This window comes from Macrobrachium nipponense, chromosome 26, assembly GCF_015104395.2.
Source record: "Macrobrachium nipponense isolate FS-2020 chromosome 26, ASM1510439v2, whole genome shotgun sequence".
Taxonomy (NCBI): Eukaryota; Metazoa; Arthropoda; class Malacostraca; order Decapoda; family Palaemonidae; genus Macrobrachium; species Macrobrachium nipponense.
In genome coordinates, this window is record NC_087215.1 from 17,395,843 (window position 1) to 17,410,799 (window position 14,957).

Genomic DNA, 14,957 nt, shown 5'->3' on the forward strand with positions numbered 1-14,957 from the left:
AGTCCAAAATGTGACAATGGTTCAAAATAAAATTTAGCATAAATTATATGCAAGACCACAGTTACAATTCAAGGAATTGTTGCAAGTTCTTTCAATCTACTTAACAACAAGGATTCAACACCAGAAATTGAAATATGAGAAACGAATATAAAAAGAAAAGGTAATTCTATACAATAGCTCCACCACTAATAATTTTGATATTTTTTTTTTTGATGATTACTTAGTGCTTTATCTAAAGCTGACCTTTTTTTTTTTTTGAGGAACAGTATTTTTTACCCTAATTTGTTAACCTTTCCCATCTTGGGGGACCCCCAGTGGGAAACTTGGGTTTTTGGTGGGGAATGAATCAAAGAATCCGTTTTAACATACGAATAATGGCATATGTAGAATTAGCAATAAACAAGGCCACCAGCTAACCTAAACAAACCACCTAACCTAGCCTAGTAGCCGTATCCTTACCTAGCGGGTAAGGATACACAGCCATATTAAATATAAGAGCCTTCCCAACAGTCGGAAATGATGGTAGTGCCGGGCTCTGTATAGTAATCACTTTCACTTTTAATAACGTGATCGTGGCAGTACTTTATCATTCTTTTGATGTTACCACAATAATAAAATTTTTTTTATATAATTTAGATAACAATTGAGACAAGAACTTCGGAGAAAATCCACAGAAATTGATGTCTAAGTAGATGGTAAATGAGAAACCGCACCAGAAGTTGAATGTAAACACGCTTCCATGGCTCTCAAAAGACTGAAAAATTAGCTGTGGAAATTGTGTGAAAAGTGTCGAAAAGTGTTAGTTTCCTAGTAAAACTGTCACCTGATTGGGTATTCATGTCACGTGATAATAGTTTTGTTAAAATGCTAGTGCCAAGTAAAATGTGGATAATCATCATTGGTTAAAGACTATGACGTTTGGGTGACATCTTGCTACGTACAATACAGTCGATGATGTAATAATGACATAATCTATGTTTTTAATGTACAAACTAACAAACAAGAGCTCAGTCTGAAGAGGAATTTGAGAGAGTTTTCAGGTGGGTCAAATTTAATTTTGATTTTTAAACCACTTCTTGACCTAGTGCCGCTTAGATTTATATATCAAACAAAACCTTGGACTTCCCTCTTTTTAGTGAGGTACTTAAATTTGATAACTTGCTGGTGGAGCTATTATATAGAATTACCAAAGAAAACTCTCATAACACTACAACACGTTCATTTACAGCCTTATTTACAATCCATGGAAATGAAATGTTTCTTTCCCTCAGCTTTCATTCCTGTCACAGGCAGGAAGGGTGGGTGTCTTCTTTTTGTTACAGGCAGGACAAAAGTTGTTGGAAACAGATGGCGAAGCCTTCTGAAGTGGATGCTTGCCTGGTGTCGGAATGTTATTGCATGTTGGACTTTTTGTTCTCTTGCTTATCTCCTGTCTAGCAGGCGATGCTATGAAAGTTTATTTACCCATAAATGGGCGGGGGCTAATGATGACACCACAGGCGATTGTCATTTCCTTATTTGGAGATTCTTGAATATCTGCATGCCGATAGGTTCCTCAAAACCACCCTTCCGATCACACCATACAGGAAGCGTCCAGAACACGTACGACATAATACCAAAAAACATACAAGACGAAATCTTGTTCCAACAGGTGTGGTTTACAAAGGCATTTCACCAGGGACCTCATGAGACCATGATATTGACAGGTGATGACAACTTCTGGACAACACTAGGCAGGACATCCACACATCAGTCACTAATGAAAGGCAGATGTTTTTCTTTGTTCATACGCGAACAAACCCTCGGTCTTAACAATAGGATAATTTCTAGTGCCTAGCTGGATCCGGTTAGAAAGCAGATGAAAGCAAGGAATCTTGTGATATCTGGCAACACATGCGTAGATCGGGTGAAGAGAACTTGAATGGGAGAAACTCTGTGAAATGTGAGCTGTTAATTTGGAACATTAATTGGAAAGAATATGTTAGGGAGGTGGTATACATGCTGACCAAAATTTGGTACAGGAAAATATAATTCTGGTAAAGTGGAGGCAAGACAAGAAGAGTCATACTATAGTAGCTATTCTGCTCCAGTGGCACATCATAAAATTTAGGTGAATATGTCTCTGCTTTACTAACCTCACCCTTTCTAGGGCCCCATGCTGTATCTAACCTATCTTATGATGATTTGGCCTGGATAAAACTTAATTGGACCTTCATTAAGCTGTGAAGTAGGCGCATAGCTCACTTTGTTTTACTGAAAGGATAACATAGATTACAAGTATCTTAGGAAAGAGGGTGTTGCCATTGCATCCAATATACACACCTCAAGCAAAGAGACTAGCAGGCAAACTTTTCCCCCCCAAACATATGGGTGAAATGGGAGTTTACTAAGATTTTGTAATAGTATATCTATTTTTGGCCCTCAATTAATGGCATTTTGTTGAATGTTAAATACATCCATTAATTTTGAGAGTACAATTTCTGTTCTGTATCCTGATAAGTGTTTAAAATTGAACCTGCTTTTCGTTGTTAATTATGTTAGAAACCAAAGGTAATAACTTTTCTCCTATTCTATATATGACATAGTATTTCCAAAATATTAATTCCTTACTTTTTTATGACAGGACTTTCAACGCGACTCATCATTTCCAAGGCCAGGGTCCGATTGATGAGGATGTGGTGATGGTTCTTGACCCTCAGACTGGTGATGTTGTAAAATCGTGGGGGAAAGACTTATTTTACCTTCCCCATGGCATCACTGTTGATCAGAAAGGCAATACATGGCTAACAGACGTTGCTCTACATCAAGTCTTCAAGGTAAGGTTTTAGGTGGTAGACATATTTTGGTCCAGATAATCTTTTCAGAGGTTAAATGCTCCGACAAGAAAACATGTTATTGAGTCTGAAGTCAGAGCTATGATTTGGAGGATCTCACCATGGATATCAAGGAGCACTTCAGTTATAACAGCTGACATTCTCCATGCTAAATACAATAGTACAGTATACAGTAAATGACTCACAGCACATAGACTTACTAGAGCTATTGATCCAAGTGATTCCGCTTAACTCTAGCAGAAGGAGAAGATGGACTGTATGAGAATCAATCTTGTTCGTTCAGAGATTGATCAGATTTTGTGTATAATTTGCTGGAAACAATACAATACTGTATACGTACATGATTATTGACAGCATTAATATGGAGTACATATTGGGTCTAGGTTCTTTTAATAGAAGCTGTGTGATTACTCACTGCTGTGAGGTTGTAACAGCTTATGACAAAAATGCTGAAAATAGTTGTAAAAAAGAAGAAAAAAATTGTTGTTGAGAAAGATATCTTGAAAGGTCTCAAAGGATGCTATAGATTGCTGGATCAGTGTTTGTGGTGTTCCTGTATATACTTGTGGAGAATGTTAAGATATATTTTTGAGGTTATTTCTTGTTGGGATGCTGCTTGACAGTTTTGGTTGCATAGGAAGTTTTTTAATCAAAAGTTATAGTCTTAGAAAATCTAATTGGTTTCTTTCCAACATTAGTTTCATTGGTTATATACTTTATGTGGGTTGATAGTAATCTGAACTTGACTAGTTTTATATACTTGAATGTTTTGATATTGAGTATTTTGAGTGAAATTTTTCAATCATATTTATCCCTTTGCAGTTTGCACCTGGAAGTGAAAAACCAGAGTTGACCCTCGGTGAAGCCAAAATTCCTGGCAGTGATGATGTTCACATGTGCAAGCCAACTAGTGTTGCTGTGTCATCCACGGGTGACTTCTATGTTGCTGATGGTTATTGCAATGCCCGCGTCTTACGCTTTGATGTAGATGGAAAACTTGTTGGAAAGTTTGGTCACCCAGGTATGTATCAGACAAAGTTTACACTAAAGTCACTGGTTATATAGCTTTATAGTACATGCAGTCCTTTTTTTTTTCTGCGGGAGTTCTGTTCTCAGTGGGGTGCCGAGAAGCGAAAACCGCCATTAACCGAAACTCAGTGATTTATTGTGCAGAGTTTCGATTAATTGCACCGATAACTGGTTAATGGCACCTCTGTTAGTTATGTTATGGTGCCATAACTCTATTATTGCCATTAACCGAGTCCGCCGATTACCAGGGACTACCTGTATTCTGTTCAGCAACTGCAGCTTGTAGCAAGGTAAAGGGTTGTATGCAGTGATTGAGACAGGAAGCCCGGCCCACTCGCCTAGTAGAACCACCACTTTGTCTTTGGGTGTCATTGAAAAAAAAAAAGGTCACCTTGTTGCACTGTGGTCAGAGGATGCAACTTTGGTTGTGGATCTTTACTATTATTTACACATGAGTACCTCTCTCTCTCTCTCTCTCTCTCTCTCTCTCTCTCTCTCTCTCTCTCTCTCTCTCTCTCTCTCTCTCTCTCTCTCTCTCTCTCTATCATATCAGGGGTATTAGATCAAGATTGTGTAGTTGTTCATGCAAGATATTTAACTTTGCTTTTTTCTATCATGAAGACTAAGTTTGTACCTCAAAAAGTAGGTATACCTATTGTATATGGAGAAGTTCTCATATTTTTGGATATTTTAACCTTACACTCAAGACTAAATGACTATAAAACATTAAATGTGATTCACAATAAAGTGAATTTTTCTCATTTTGTTTTCTTGTATAGAGATAAGTGTGTTTGTGAGGTTTGGATGCTTCTGCTACCTGCGCTTGCCCTCTACTTGTTTTGAGTTTGCCTGTGCCATCAGTAGGAGCACACACGGTGGGTGCTGTTACCTGTTTTCACTGTCCTTGAGGTTGCTGAAAGTCTTCTCAGGATAATTCATTATGATTCTTCATTGATATTGTTTCTCATGCTGGAGAGATTCTGTCTTTGCTCCTCTTTGGGACTGAACTACAGGAGGTGGTGTGTCCATGAAAAATTGGCTGCCATGCACAATTTGTATTAGTTTTTCCCCATATCCAATGAGCTGCTGTTTGGTTGTTCCTGCAAATTGCTATGTGGTTCTTCTGGTTGTTTCTGTTTGGTGTGGTAGAAGAGTTACCGGTTTTCCTTCCTCTTGTGTTACAACACCAGGAGAAGACTATCAATGGTCAAGTGCTTATGATCGACCATTGGCCCAGGACACCCTCAGAGTTGCTGGGCCCCTGTTCCTTCTCCAGTGCAGAGTCATAATTTCTTGCATGATTTATTATTCTTGGTCTTTGCAGCTTATGTTTGTCAGTTGCAGTAATGAGACTGCCGAGTCATATTTCAGGACTTGAGAGGATGATCCTCATAACTGAGAATTGAAAATAGGAGCAAGGTAAATTTGAAGTTGAACATGTAAAAGGTAGAAGGCAATGCAACGGGGTGACCCTTTGGTTTCTGTACCATAGCATATAGTGCTAAAGGTTTTACAAAGCAATAGGTACCCAGTTTTGTTTATATGACTTTGTGCCAGTTTTTTAGCATTTTTTTTGGGATGGGCATTATATTTATTGGTATATTATAGTTCCTCATTTTGTTTTGTTTGTTCCTTTCTCCTTAGGTATGGACGGTTCGTCAGATGCCATGTTTGTTCCTCATGGAGTGGCACTAGAGGAATCTCGTGATGTTTTGTGTATTGCTGACAGAGAAAATAAAAGGGTGGTGTGTGTTAAGGCTGGACTGCAAAATAAGAAGGACTTTGGGCATGCTGTGTTGCGGCTGAAGGATCCCAACCATGGCCGAGTATTTGATGTAGCTGTATTGAGTAAGTTTTCTTATTATAGAAAGTCAAGTAATTCTTCATGAGTATTTTAACCTAATTGTAAAGATACACAAAAGCAAAGTAGTACATATTAATCTTACGTTGTTTATAATCACCAAACATGCAAGTGACTATCTCACCCATCTTAATGGGTAAGAAACAAAGTAGTAATAGTACTGTCAACTCTTTGGCAATGATAAAATCCACTGTCATCACAAAGAAAAGAGCTAGGAGGATTCATGAGATGGAGAAATTACGTTTTGCATGGATGGGGACTAGATACTGGCTACGATAGGTTTTTGACACTGAAGATCGTGCCATGAATGCTTTTACATATAAGCAGCATGCCTGTGGCACTAACAACTCCATCATCATCATTATACAGCAATTAATTTTACCATTTAATACTTCTAACATTGTTCATGCCAAGGGAATTTTTATTGATGTACTTCATGCCATGTGCATTTTTATTGTGTATGTTAATTTTAGGTATCTGTACAGCCATTATGTTTCCACTTTCAGAACATTGTTCAATAAATAACATGGGATATATTTAAAGGTAGGCTAGGTGTATATTAAAATGTTATTTTAACATGCAGTATTTACCATATGATAGGTTTACCAGAACAAACTCCATTGTAACTTTGGGGAGCATCTTAAGTCATTATCTAAATTATAACCAGGAGAGTTCAGGATTCATGAGTTAATGACCTGATTAAGTTCAGAGTGGAAATATGGCTGTGATTTTTGAAGCAGCAACTTGGTCAAGTTACTGCACTTGTAGAATTATTGTAGTAATAATGATTATCAATCCATTTCCAGATGAATTCCTAGTTGGTGTAGGGGGAAGTTCAAGTGATGGAGCAGCAACAGGATTTACTGCAGATTTAGATGCTGGTATACTACTAGATGCTTGGGGACCAATTCATGTAAGTTTTTTGTGACTTTTCATGGGTAATTTCATATACACACTACTAAAAACTGATGTAATGCTTTTTTTCTTGTTTTGCATATGTTATATTGTATGATGAAATGAAATACTTAATGGAATATTATTAGAAATAGAATTTGTTCCTCTTTTGTAACAAGATATGATTATTCAAGGTTCATATTATCAAAATAAAATATTGAACTATACTTTGTGTTAAAGCAAAGTTTAAAGAGTTGTATACATCTTCCATTATTTACCAGGTAAAAAAAAAAAAGTTACCCATAACTATGTCAGTGAAATCTTTTTATTTCAAGATTAATTTTTATTTTAATTTTGATTTTCAGGGATTCCAGAATCCACATGCTATCGCTGTTACTCCAGATGCTACTACAATTTATGTTGCAGAAATTGGACCAAACAGGGTATGGAAGTTCTTGTTGGAGAATCCAGCAGAATACTAAAAGTTTAAACTATTACATTAAAAATACTTAACCAATTCAGTGGGCATTTCACAAAATTTACACTGGCAGTTCTCAGTACAATCTTATAAAGGTGTTGAATAAAATAGGTTTAATTTTCAATTCAAAGATACTCTTTTCATAAACAACAGCATTGCAATTCATTATACATACATACATGATTCAAAGTAAATTTTCAGATTTAGATTCTAACAAACTGCATTATTTTTTGGAAACTGAAATTTTTGTTTTCTCTTACAAACAAGATGAAAGGTTAGGCTGTTTTTTGTCAGTAGCTGAGAGAAACTCTTAAGTGATTAAAGTTTAGCCCATTTACAAAAGTCTAATGTTCAGAATTATGCAGTTGACTTCTCTTCAGGAATCAGATTAATATGAGTACATGCTGAATCACCCAAATTTTTAATGTCAAAGAGCTGACCCTAGTTTTATGGTTTGATATGATAAATCAAAATTGGAATACGTACATAGAAGTTTATGTAGGTGAGATCAGCCAGAAAGCAGGAACAGGCCAAAGGGAATGGTTTGATTTAGTTTGGGTTGTCAGGTGTCAGTGCTATGTAAAATATTCTTTGACACCAAGTACAGAGATTGGATAATAAGAAAGACAGAAAAGAATGCTACAGGTGCCAAAGGGGAGCTGCAGAGAACCTCTAGTATCATCTGTAATGTGCCATGCAAACTTTCAGTTAGAGAGAACAGTGAAGGGAGTCCATCCTAATTTTGAGGTGTGAATTATGAATTAAGAGTGCTACCTGTAACATTGTGTTGCGTATAGGTTTCCAATTCCTGTAGGAAAAATGAGACCAGTTACGGGTAAGTACCCCTTGTAAGGTTTGGGTTCCTTTGGATTGCTGTAGTTTTCCTTTGCATACACAGTACAGTATTCATATACAGCACAGTAGTGTAAAGAGACAAAACTAAAATTTCAAGTAGTATAGCATTTCTTTGTAATTGCTGTAGGACTTTGACTGATATATTGTTTTATGTGCAATAACATAGCCACTTGAAAATGTTCTATTCATAATGGTAAAATTCCTGTAATTTTTTTTCTTTGGGGATAATTTCGAAGTTTGCATCTAATCCAGCAAAAACAAAGATGGAAGAGTAAGATTACTTTGACAAGTGTTAGTGTATGGTTTGAAGATATGTATTTGTGAAAACCCCCAAAATCATGTTATACATACAGTAACCCCAGAACCTCCAGTAGTATTTTAAACTGAACAGGTAATGTAAAGTTAGGATTTCTGCAGTGTTCCATAACAATGTCTGTATGTTTATTTAAATTATTGGGATAATTCTTTTTTTTAAACAAAGCACCCCTTGTCTACCATGAAATAAAACCAATCGGCATTCAGTATTTGTTGAAAACACTGCAGAATTTGAAAATGTTACTTATAAACCTACTGATGGTACAGGGAGCCATCAATAATTATGGCTCTACAGAATTTGAGAATTTTATTTATAAACCTACTGATACTACAGGGAGCCATTAATAATTATGGCTCTACGATATAGACTTTTCCTATTTCATGCAACCTGAACATTTCTTTACTTACCTGACATATCATATATAAATAAAACTTGAAATGCTTTAACTTTCCTAGTGTAGAATCTCACATCCATATCAAAACTACCTTTAACTACAGTTTTTTGCAGATTTAACAGTAAAATACATTATTTAATGACAATCCCAGTCCCTAAATAGAAAAGAAATATTTAATGTGCAAAAGTTTATGGTATGTTAAACACTGCAGTTATATATAGCCAATCAAATTTCTTTAGATGAAATGTGTATGTAGCTGGAGAATAACTTGGCTGTTTATAGGATGTCAAATAATTGGACTAGGTTTCATACTGTATTTGACAGCGCAAATGCTAGTGAGAAAGATCAATACTTTTTCAGTCTTCACAGGTGACAGCTTTTGCTAGTGGTGCCAACAGGGTTAATGTATAAATGGTATTTTAATTCTGTACTAAAAAATAAAAACCAGTTTAAGGTTACTACATAGCAGAGAAAAAATGTGGGCACACACAGTTATAACTGTAAATATAAAAGTGTCTCGACTGTCAACCATTTTTTTCATGTTTTATCATATTTATACTATGACAACTTTAGAGAATGAGAATCTGAAATTTTTTTTTTTTATTATAAATTCAAAGAATCATAAAATTAAGAATATTCTGCTCTTGTTTAAACTTTGTAAAATTTAGCACTGAATCATATTCAAGTTTTATTCATGATGAGTGGATGTCATACTAACATGTTATTAATTGTTTTCTCTCTTGCCAAAAACTAAGATATGTATAGGCAATCTTTAGTAAATTGTTGAAATTTTGAAAAGCTTGAATATATACATATACATAAATAAATGTGATGTAAGATTATATATGCATAATATAAGTGATACACAATACATGTATATAATCTATTTCTCTATATTATAATCTGTGTACAGTCTCATGCAGTTAATCTCCAATATTTGCAGGTTCTAAGTGCACCATGTATTTTACACAATCAGTATAGTATCAAGCTATTGTTGCAAAGGTGTTGGTATAACATGACAAAGACTGAATTGTCTATTGCAAGCCACACTTTAAGGTAGTGCAGGCCTAATTGATAACCAGAACAATGCATATATATTTCATCTGACAGTTGATTGTACATCATAGTTGGGCAGTTTGGATGTAAAGTTACAGACTAAGTTAGCATTTGCAAGTTACATAGGTTTTCCAGGGCATGGTATTCCTCATCCTAGGAATATTGGGGGAGAACTGCATGTATGAGTAAGTACATAAATTATTTAAAGAATAATGTATTTATTGAAAATCTAAGTAAAATAAATTATAATTATTAAGCTGTTTATGTTTACATTACTAATTGTGGGTTTCAGACCAGGTTAACCCTTGGTGGCATCTTTGTTTCTTGGCTAAGATTGTGTTCTATCCTACGAAGATTTGAAAGATGCATAATACTGCTCCAGAGTGGATGCCTTGAAATGCCTAGGATGTTGTAATTAACCTCAAAATTATTTGACCTTAATATGAATTCTTTGGCATTTCAGTAGGTGGTACACATCAATTGTAACATGGTACTGTAATCTAGTTGCTCTGTCATTCGGCATTTCAGTAGGTAGTACGTATATGTAACATGTTACTGTAATCTTACTGCTTTGTCATATCATGGATAAGCAGTAAGTATAATTGTGGCCATCACTGATATCTCTTGCCAAGATATTGGGTGAAGAGAATTCACTTGAGCACAATATAAGCTTTTTGAGAGTAAACATGTTTTAAATTTATTTTTACAAATGTGTAAATATGCATTGTTTTTATGCATTAGTATACTATAAGTTAATGATTGATTGTTCTTACAAGGTTACACCAGTTGCCTTTCTTTTATGGATTATCCTTCAGCTAGAGTTGGAATGGTTTTTGAATCTTGGTGAACTAAGTAATTAAAATGAAGATGGTGGGTTAGCCTATGCTTGTCATCTCATTCTTTCGTCAGCTGCCATAGTGAGAGGACACATTTGCTGTTTCTTCCTGGTGTGATGTTTGAATTTTGGATGAGTTCCTTGTTATTGGTCCTTTTACCTTATACTTTGCCCTTTGCTTGTGATTACCTTACCTTTTGCATGTTTATTGTGTCTCATGGCCGTTTATCTCGGTTATGAAGATTAAGCAAGGCTAAGGGTAATAGCTGAGTGGAGGTCATGGGTGGCCATGTAGTCGCTTTACGCCTCCCATTTTGGTAGTGCAACATATGTTTTTTGCTACTTCTCGAGCAAGGTAATGTGCTAGTTTCCTTCTGTGTGATGAATGTTTCTGGTGCCTTTGGCATAGTAGGAGAAGTATTTGGCAAGAGGAGGAGGTAGCTTAGGAAGGTTGGTTGGTTCTTCAGAGGGCATAATTGGAAACTACTGAATCCTAGAATCACCTTGCTATGATTTCTCTCCCTTCTACCTTGTTATGGCTCATAGACTAACAAACCCTTCATCCTTCATCTGATGGTAAGCTACAGAATTATCCCTTTGACTACCTTTGAAAGATGTGGCTAACTTTGAACATTCCAAGTACACATCATTTGCTGTGATCGTGGATTTGCTTGCAGGAAGGAAAAACAGACCAACCTTCTACCAACATGGCTCTACTGCTTATATAGTCCCAGTGTTTGCCTTGTTTACCATAGGTGGCTGCAGTAATGCCTGTGGCTGAGCAAGCCAACATTGTGACTCTTCCCTGGCTTCAGCCACCTCTTTGGTATGTAAGCTGACTGAAGATGGAGAAAGGAAGAAGTGTTCATCATTCTTTTTTTTTCCCATCATCATCTACTTGGTGCCAATTCCCCTCCAGGTGAACATCATATCTCTGGTAGGTTATTTGTAAATGAGAACCACTCCCTCTCATAATCACTGTGAGCTGGAGAGCTCTTATTGAGATGATGTTGCGTAATTCTGAGTCTTGGCTCAAGGTAGTCATCCTCCATGCACCTTTGTTGAGCTACAACCAGGTAAGCATGCACAGCCTGTTTGCTCTGCGCACCAGGCACCACTTTGTACTGTGCACAGGTAAGCAACAGGTCGTGTTCTCTTTGTCCTTCAACCTTCAGGTGGATGTAGGTGGGACCTTGCACCACCGCCTCTCCCTGCATTCTCACTCTAATCGAGAACCTGCAGGTTCCGTCTGCCTTCCCTGTGAAGAGGCTTTTCTGGTGTTGGACAGGAGCAGGAAATAGAGTTGGAGTGAAGTTTGGCTTGGCTCTCTCCTTTCCAGTAGAAGGAGTTAATATGACCCTTTGGTGACCCTCATGACCTGTTTCTCTGGAATTCTAAAGGCAGAGTCGGAGCAGCATTTTCTGGAGGTTATTTTTCTCATTCACGAGTGCAAAAATTTCGAGGAGGCGACTTTACCAGCCTCAGATCTCAACTTCAGAGCAGTGTGTAGTCTCTGCTCTGGAGGCAAGACAGTCTATCTGGTTGCTGTGGTGTTTTGACAGCAGTGAACACCCTCTTACAAGTCAACAGAGGTTCTATGTGCTGGAGAAAGTGGAAGACTCATCTATCTCTTTGGTTGGATGCATCAGTCTGCTGACAGAAAATTTCTCGGCTCCATTTGGTGGACTTCATTTTTAACACTGGAGGCCAGTGCCTTGGAATCCTTAGCAATGGAATCAATTAGGTCTTTCTCCTCTAGATCAAGAATGGGATATGCTGTATATCAGGTCTACAATAATAGTATTCTGTGGTGAATTATGTTGGTTTTATATAAAAAAAAAATGTTACAAGAGCTTTTGAACCCTGTCCTGGGTTTATCTTAAGTCTAACTAAAATCATCAGTACAATTAGTAAACATGTAGGCTCCAGTTTTAAGGAGAGAACCAATGGGTGACCTCGACGATATGTCTCTCTCTAAAGGAAGAGGGGACAAGCAGGATGGTCAACTATCCAACTAGGTGATTGCTTCTCCTCTACTTCTGTTTTTTGTAGCTAGCCTACTTGGTCTTCTCACTTGTTGTTGTGTGTGTAATTCATCATTAGCAGTGACATTCATGGAATCATGGTTGTTATGTGGTGTCTGTGGGGGTGATGTTGAGAGATAACGGCAGCATCTCTAGACAAAGGAAAGACAGAGCCTGTCCTAACATTAAAATCTTTTTATAATCAAAACATTTAATGAAGATTTTAATGTTAGGACAGGCTGTCTTTCATTCGTTTGATGCTACCATTATCTCTTGTATCACCTTGCAGACACCATATAACCACCAGGATTTTGGGAACGTCACTGCTAACGATGAATTACATACAGAACAAGTGAGGAGATCGAGTATAATAGTGATGCAAAATATAAGTAGAAGAGAAGCAATTACCTAGTTGGGTAGATGACTGTCCTGCTTGTAGCATCATCCGCTAGAGAAACATATCACGGTTGGCCATTGGTTCTCTCCTTAAAACTAGAGCTTACATATATTTATTTTTTGTACTGGTGATTTTAGTTAGACTAAGATGAACACCTAGGATAAGGGTTTGAAGGCCCTTGTAACTTTTTTTTATCTTATAAAATCAACATGATTCACTACTGAATAGGCGGTCCCCAGCTTACGATGAGGGTTCCATTCTTGAGACACGTCGTAAGGCGGAAAATAGTCAAAAATCCTAAGAAAACCTTACTTTTAATGCTTTGGGTGTATTAAAAACTTTATAAACTGCATTTTTCATATAAAAAAAACTCCAAATATTGATTAATTTGCATTTTTGGAGTCATATTTCTTCCGCCAGATAGGCAGTGCCAGCACCGTAACCCTGGAGCATGTCGTCAACCTGGAAATAATTTCTGATGAATATAATTGAAAAGCGTTGTAACTTCTGAATGTCGTAAGCCGGGAACTGCCTGTATTGTGGAAATGGCATTTATGTAAGAAGTGACTTGGTTAGACTTGTGGATGGACACCCTTACTATGTTGTCATAGGTATTTTGTCTGCGGACAAAAGGGTCAAGTTTAGGAGGTTGGTGCCAGATGGTAAGGCTCTACCTACCTGGCACACAGTATCCCTCTGGTAGGCAAACCTAGTTCTTTCTTACCAGGTTTCTTATGAGAGCAGCCTTTTGCTGCAGAATAGTTCTGCCTTTACACTTAACAAGGGAGAGGAAGGAAAAAGTAGAGCTTTTCTCTTATTATGAATAGCCTTGAAGAAGCTGCCTGCTCACTTGCTAACTCCTGTCGAAATTTTCACGTTTAAAATTGTTGTTCCTTCTGGAGTTCTCTCATTTTTGAGGATCTCTGGCACAGTCTTACCTCTTGGGTCTTCTGTTCACCAGAATGGTAGGAGGTTGCTAGACATAAAATCCATCGATTGTACAGGCAAATGGGAGGGTGGTATTTACTGTTGGAATATAACTCGCTCTTTCTTTTGAAAGATTAAGGTTGCATTCCCCTTAAGAACAGATTTTTGAAACTAAGAGGCCAAAGGAATGTAATAACGAGCATGAGTAACCCCCTCTCTATCATCTAACTTTATCAGAATTCAAAGGCTGTTCCACCTTATGTTGAAGGATAATTCCTATATGAAAATATCTGGTTTGTAAACCTAGGAAAAATACAAATTTTAAGCACTGGTTTTTATGTAAAATTTCATATCTTCATATTGCCATGACAGTGCTTGAGTGGCCTCCCTGTGGACAAATTTTCACACCTTGATATAGGATCCACATACTTGCCGAAAAAGAATTTCAAGGCAAAACTCAGACTAGTTTTCTAAAAGGGCATTCAGCTGCTTTAGTCTACAGCTAACCATTTTTGTCTAAAACTGCTATTGCATCACAAAAAGTTTTTGTAATGGAATAAAAGTGTTACTACAAGTGCTGCAGTACCATATCTTGGATGCACTATTGTATCGGACTTCTTTTTGCTTGGTAAATACATGCAGCTTCATATTGAAGTATGTACTGATAAACTCTTAAACTTAAGTACAAAACTCCTGAAGTACCAAAGGGAATTCTTACTTTTTAAAAAATGCAACATTAGAAATTATACAAGGCAGTGTAGAAAACATTTATTTAAATAATTTATCATTAATCTTAACAAATACATTAATTTGACCAAGTTGGCAATATTTAAAAAAATAAAAGCAACAATGTACTCTGAAGAGATGTTAATACCTATCCATTTCAACCTTATTAGTCGACCTAGTATGAGCAAGTTTCACTAATGTATGAAGACCTATATTTACAACACATACCTAAGCTTGGTGTTTTGTGTAGTAACCTGCTCACTAGTTTTGTGTAGTAACCTGCTCACTAATTTAAAATATTAGAAAAATTCAATCACAATCTTTAAATACC

At 36.7% G+C, this 14,957-nt stretch overlaps 1 protein-coding gene across 1 annotated transcript in view; it reads left to right on the forward strand.

The window, feature by feature from the left end:
- LOC135199999 (peptidyl-alpha-hydroxyglycine alpha-amidating lyase 2-like) overlaps nucleotides 1-9,973 on the forward strand; it is a 49,152-nt gene extending 39,179 nt beyond the window's left edge. The window contains exons 3-7 of the mRNA XM_064228199.1: nucleotides 2,624-2,816; nucleotides 3,657-3,855; nucleotides 5,508-5,711; nucleotides 6,531-6,637; nucleotides 6,984-9,973. Of these exons, the coding sequence (XP_064084269.1) occupies nucleotides 2,624-2,816; nucleotides 3,657-3,855; nucleotides 5,508-5,711; nucleotides 6,531-6,637; nucleotides 6,984-7,100 (820 nt within the window). The 3' untranslated portion in view covers nucleotides 7,101-9,973. The remainder of the gene's footprint in view (nucleotides 1-2,623; nucleotides 2,817-3,656; nucleotides 3,856-5,507; nucleotides 5,712-6,530; nucleotides 6,638-6,983) is intronic.
- Nucleotides 9,974-14,957: the final 4,984 nt, after the last annotated feature.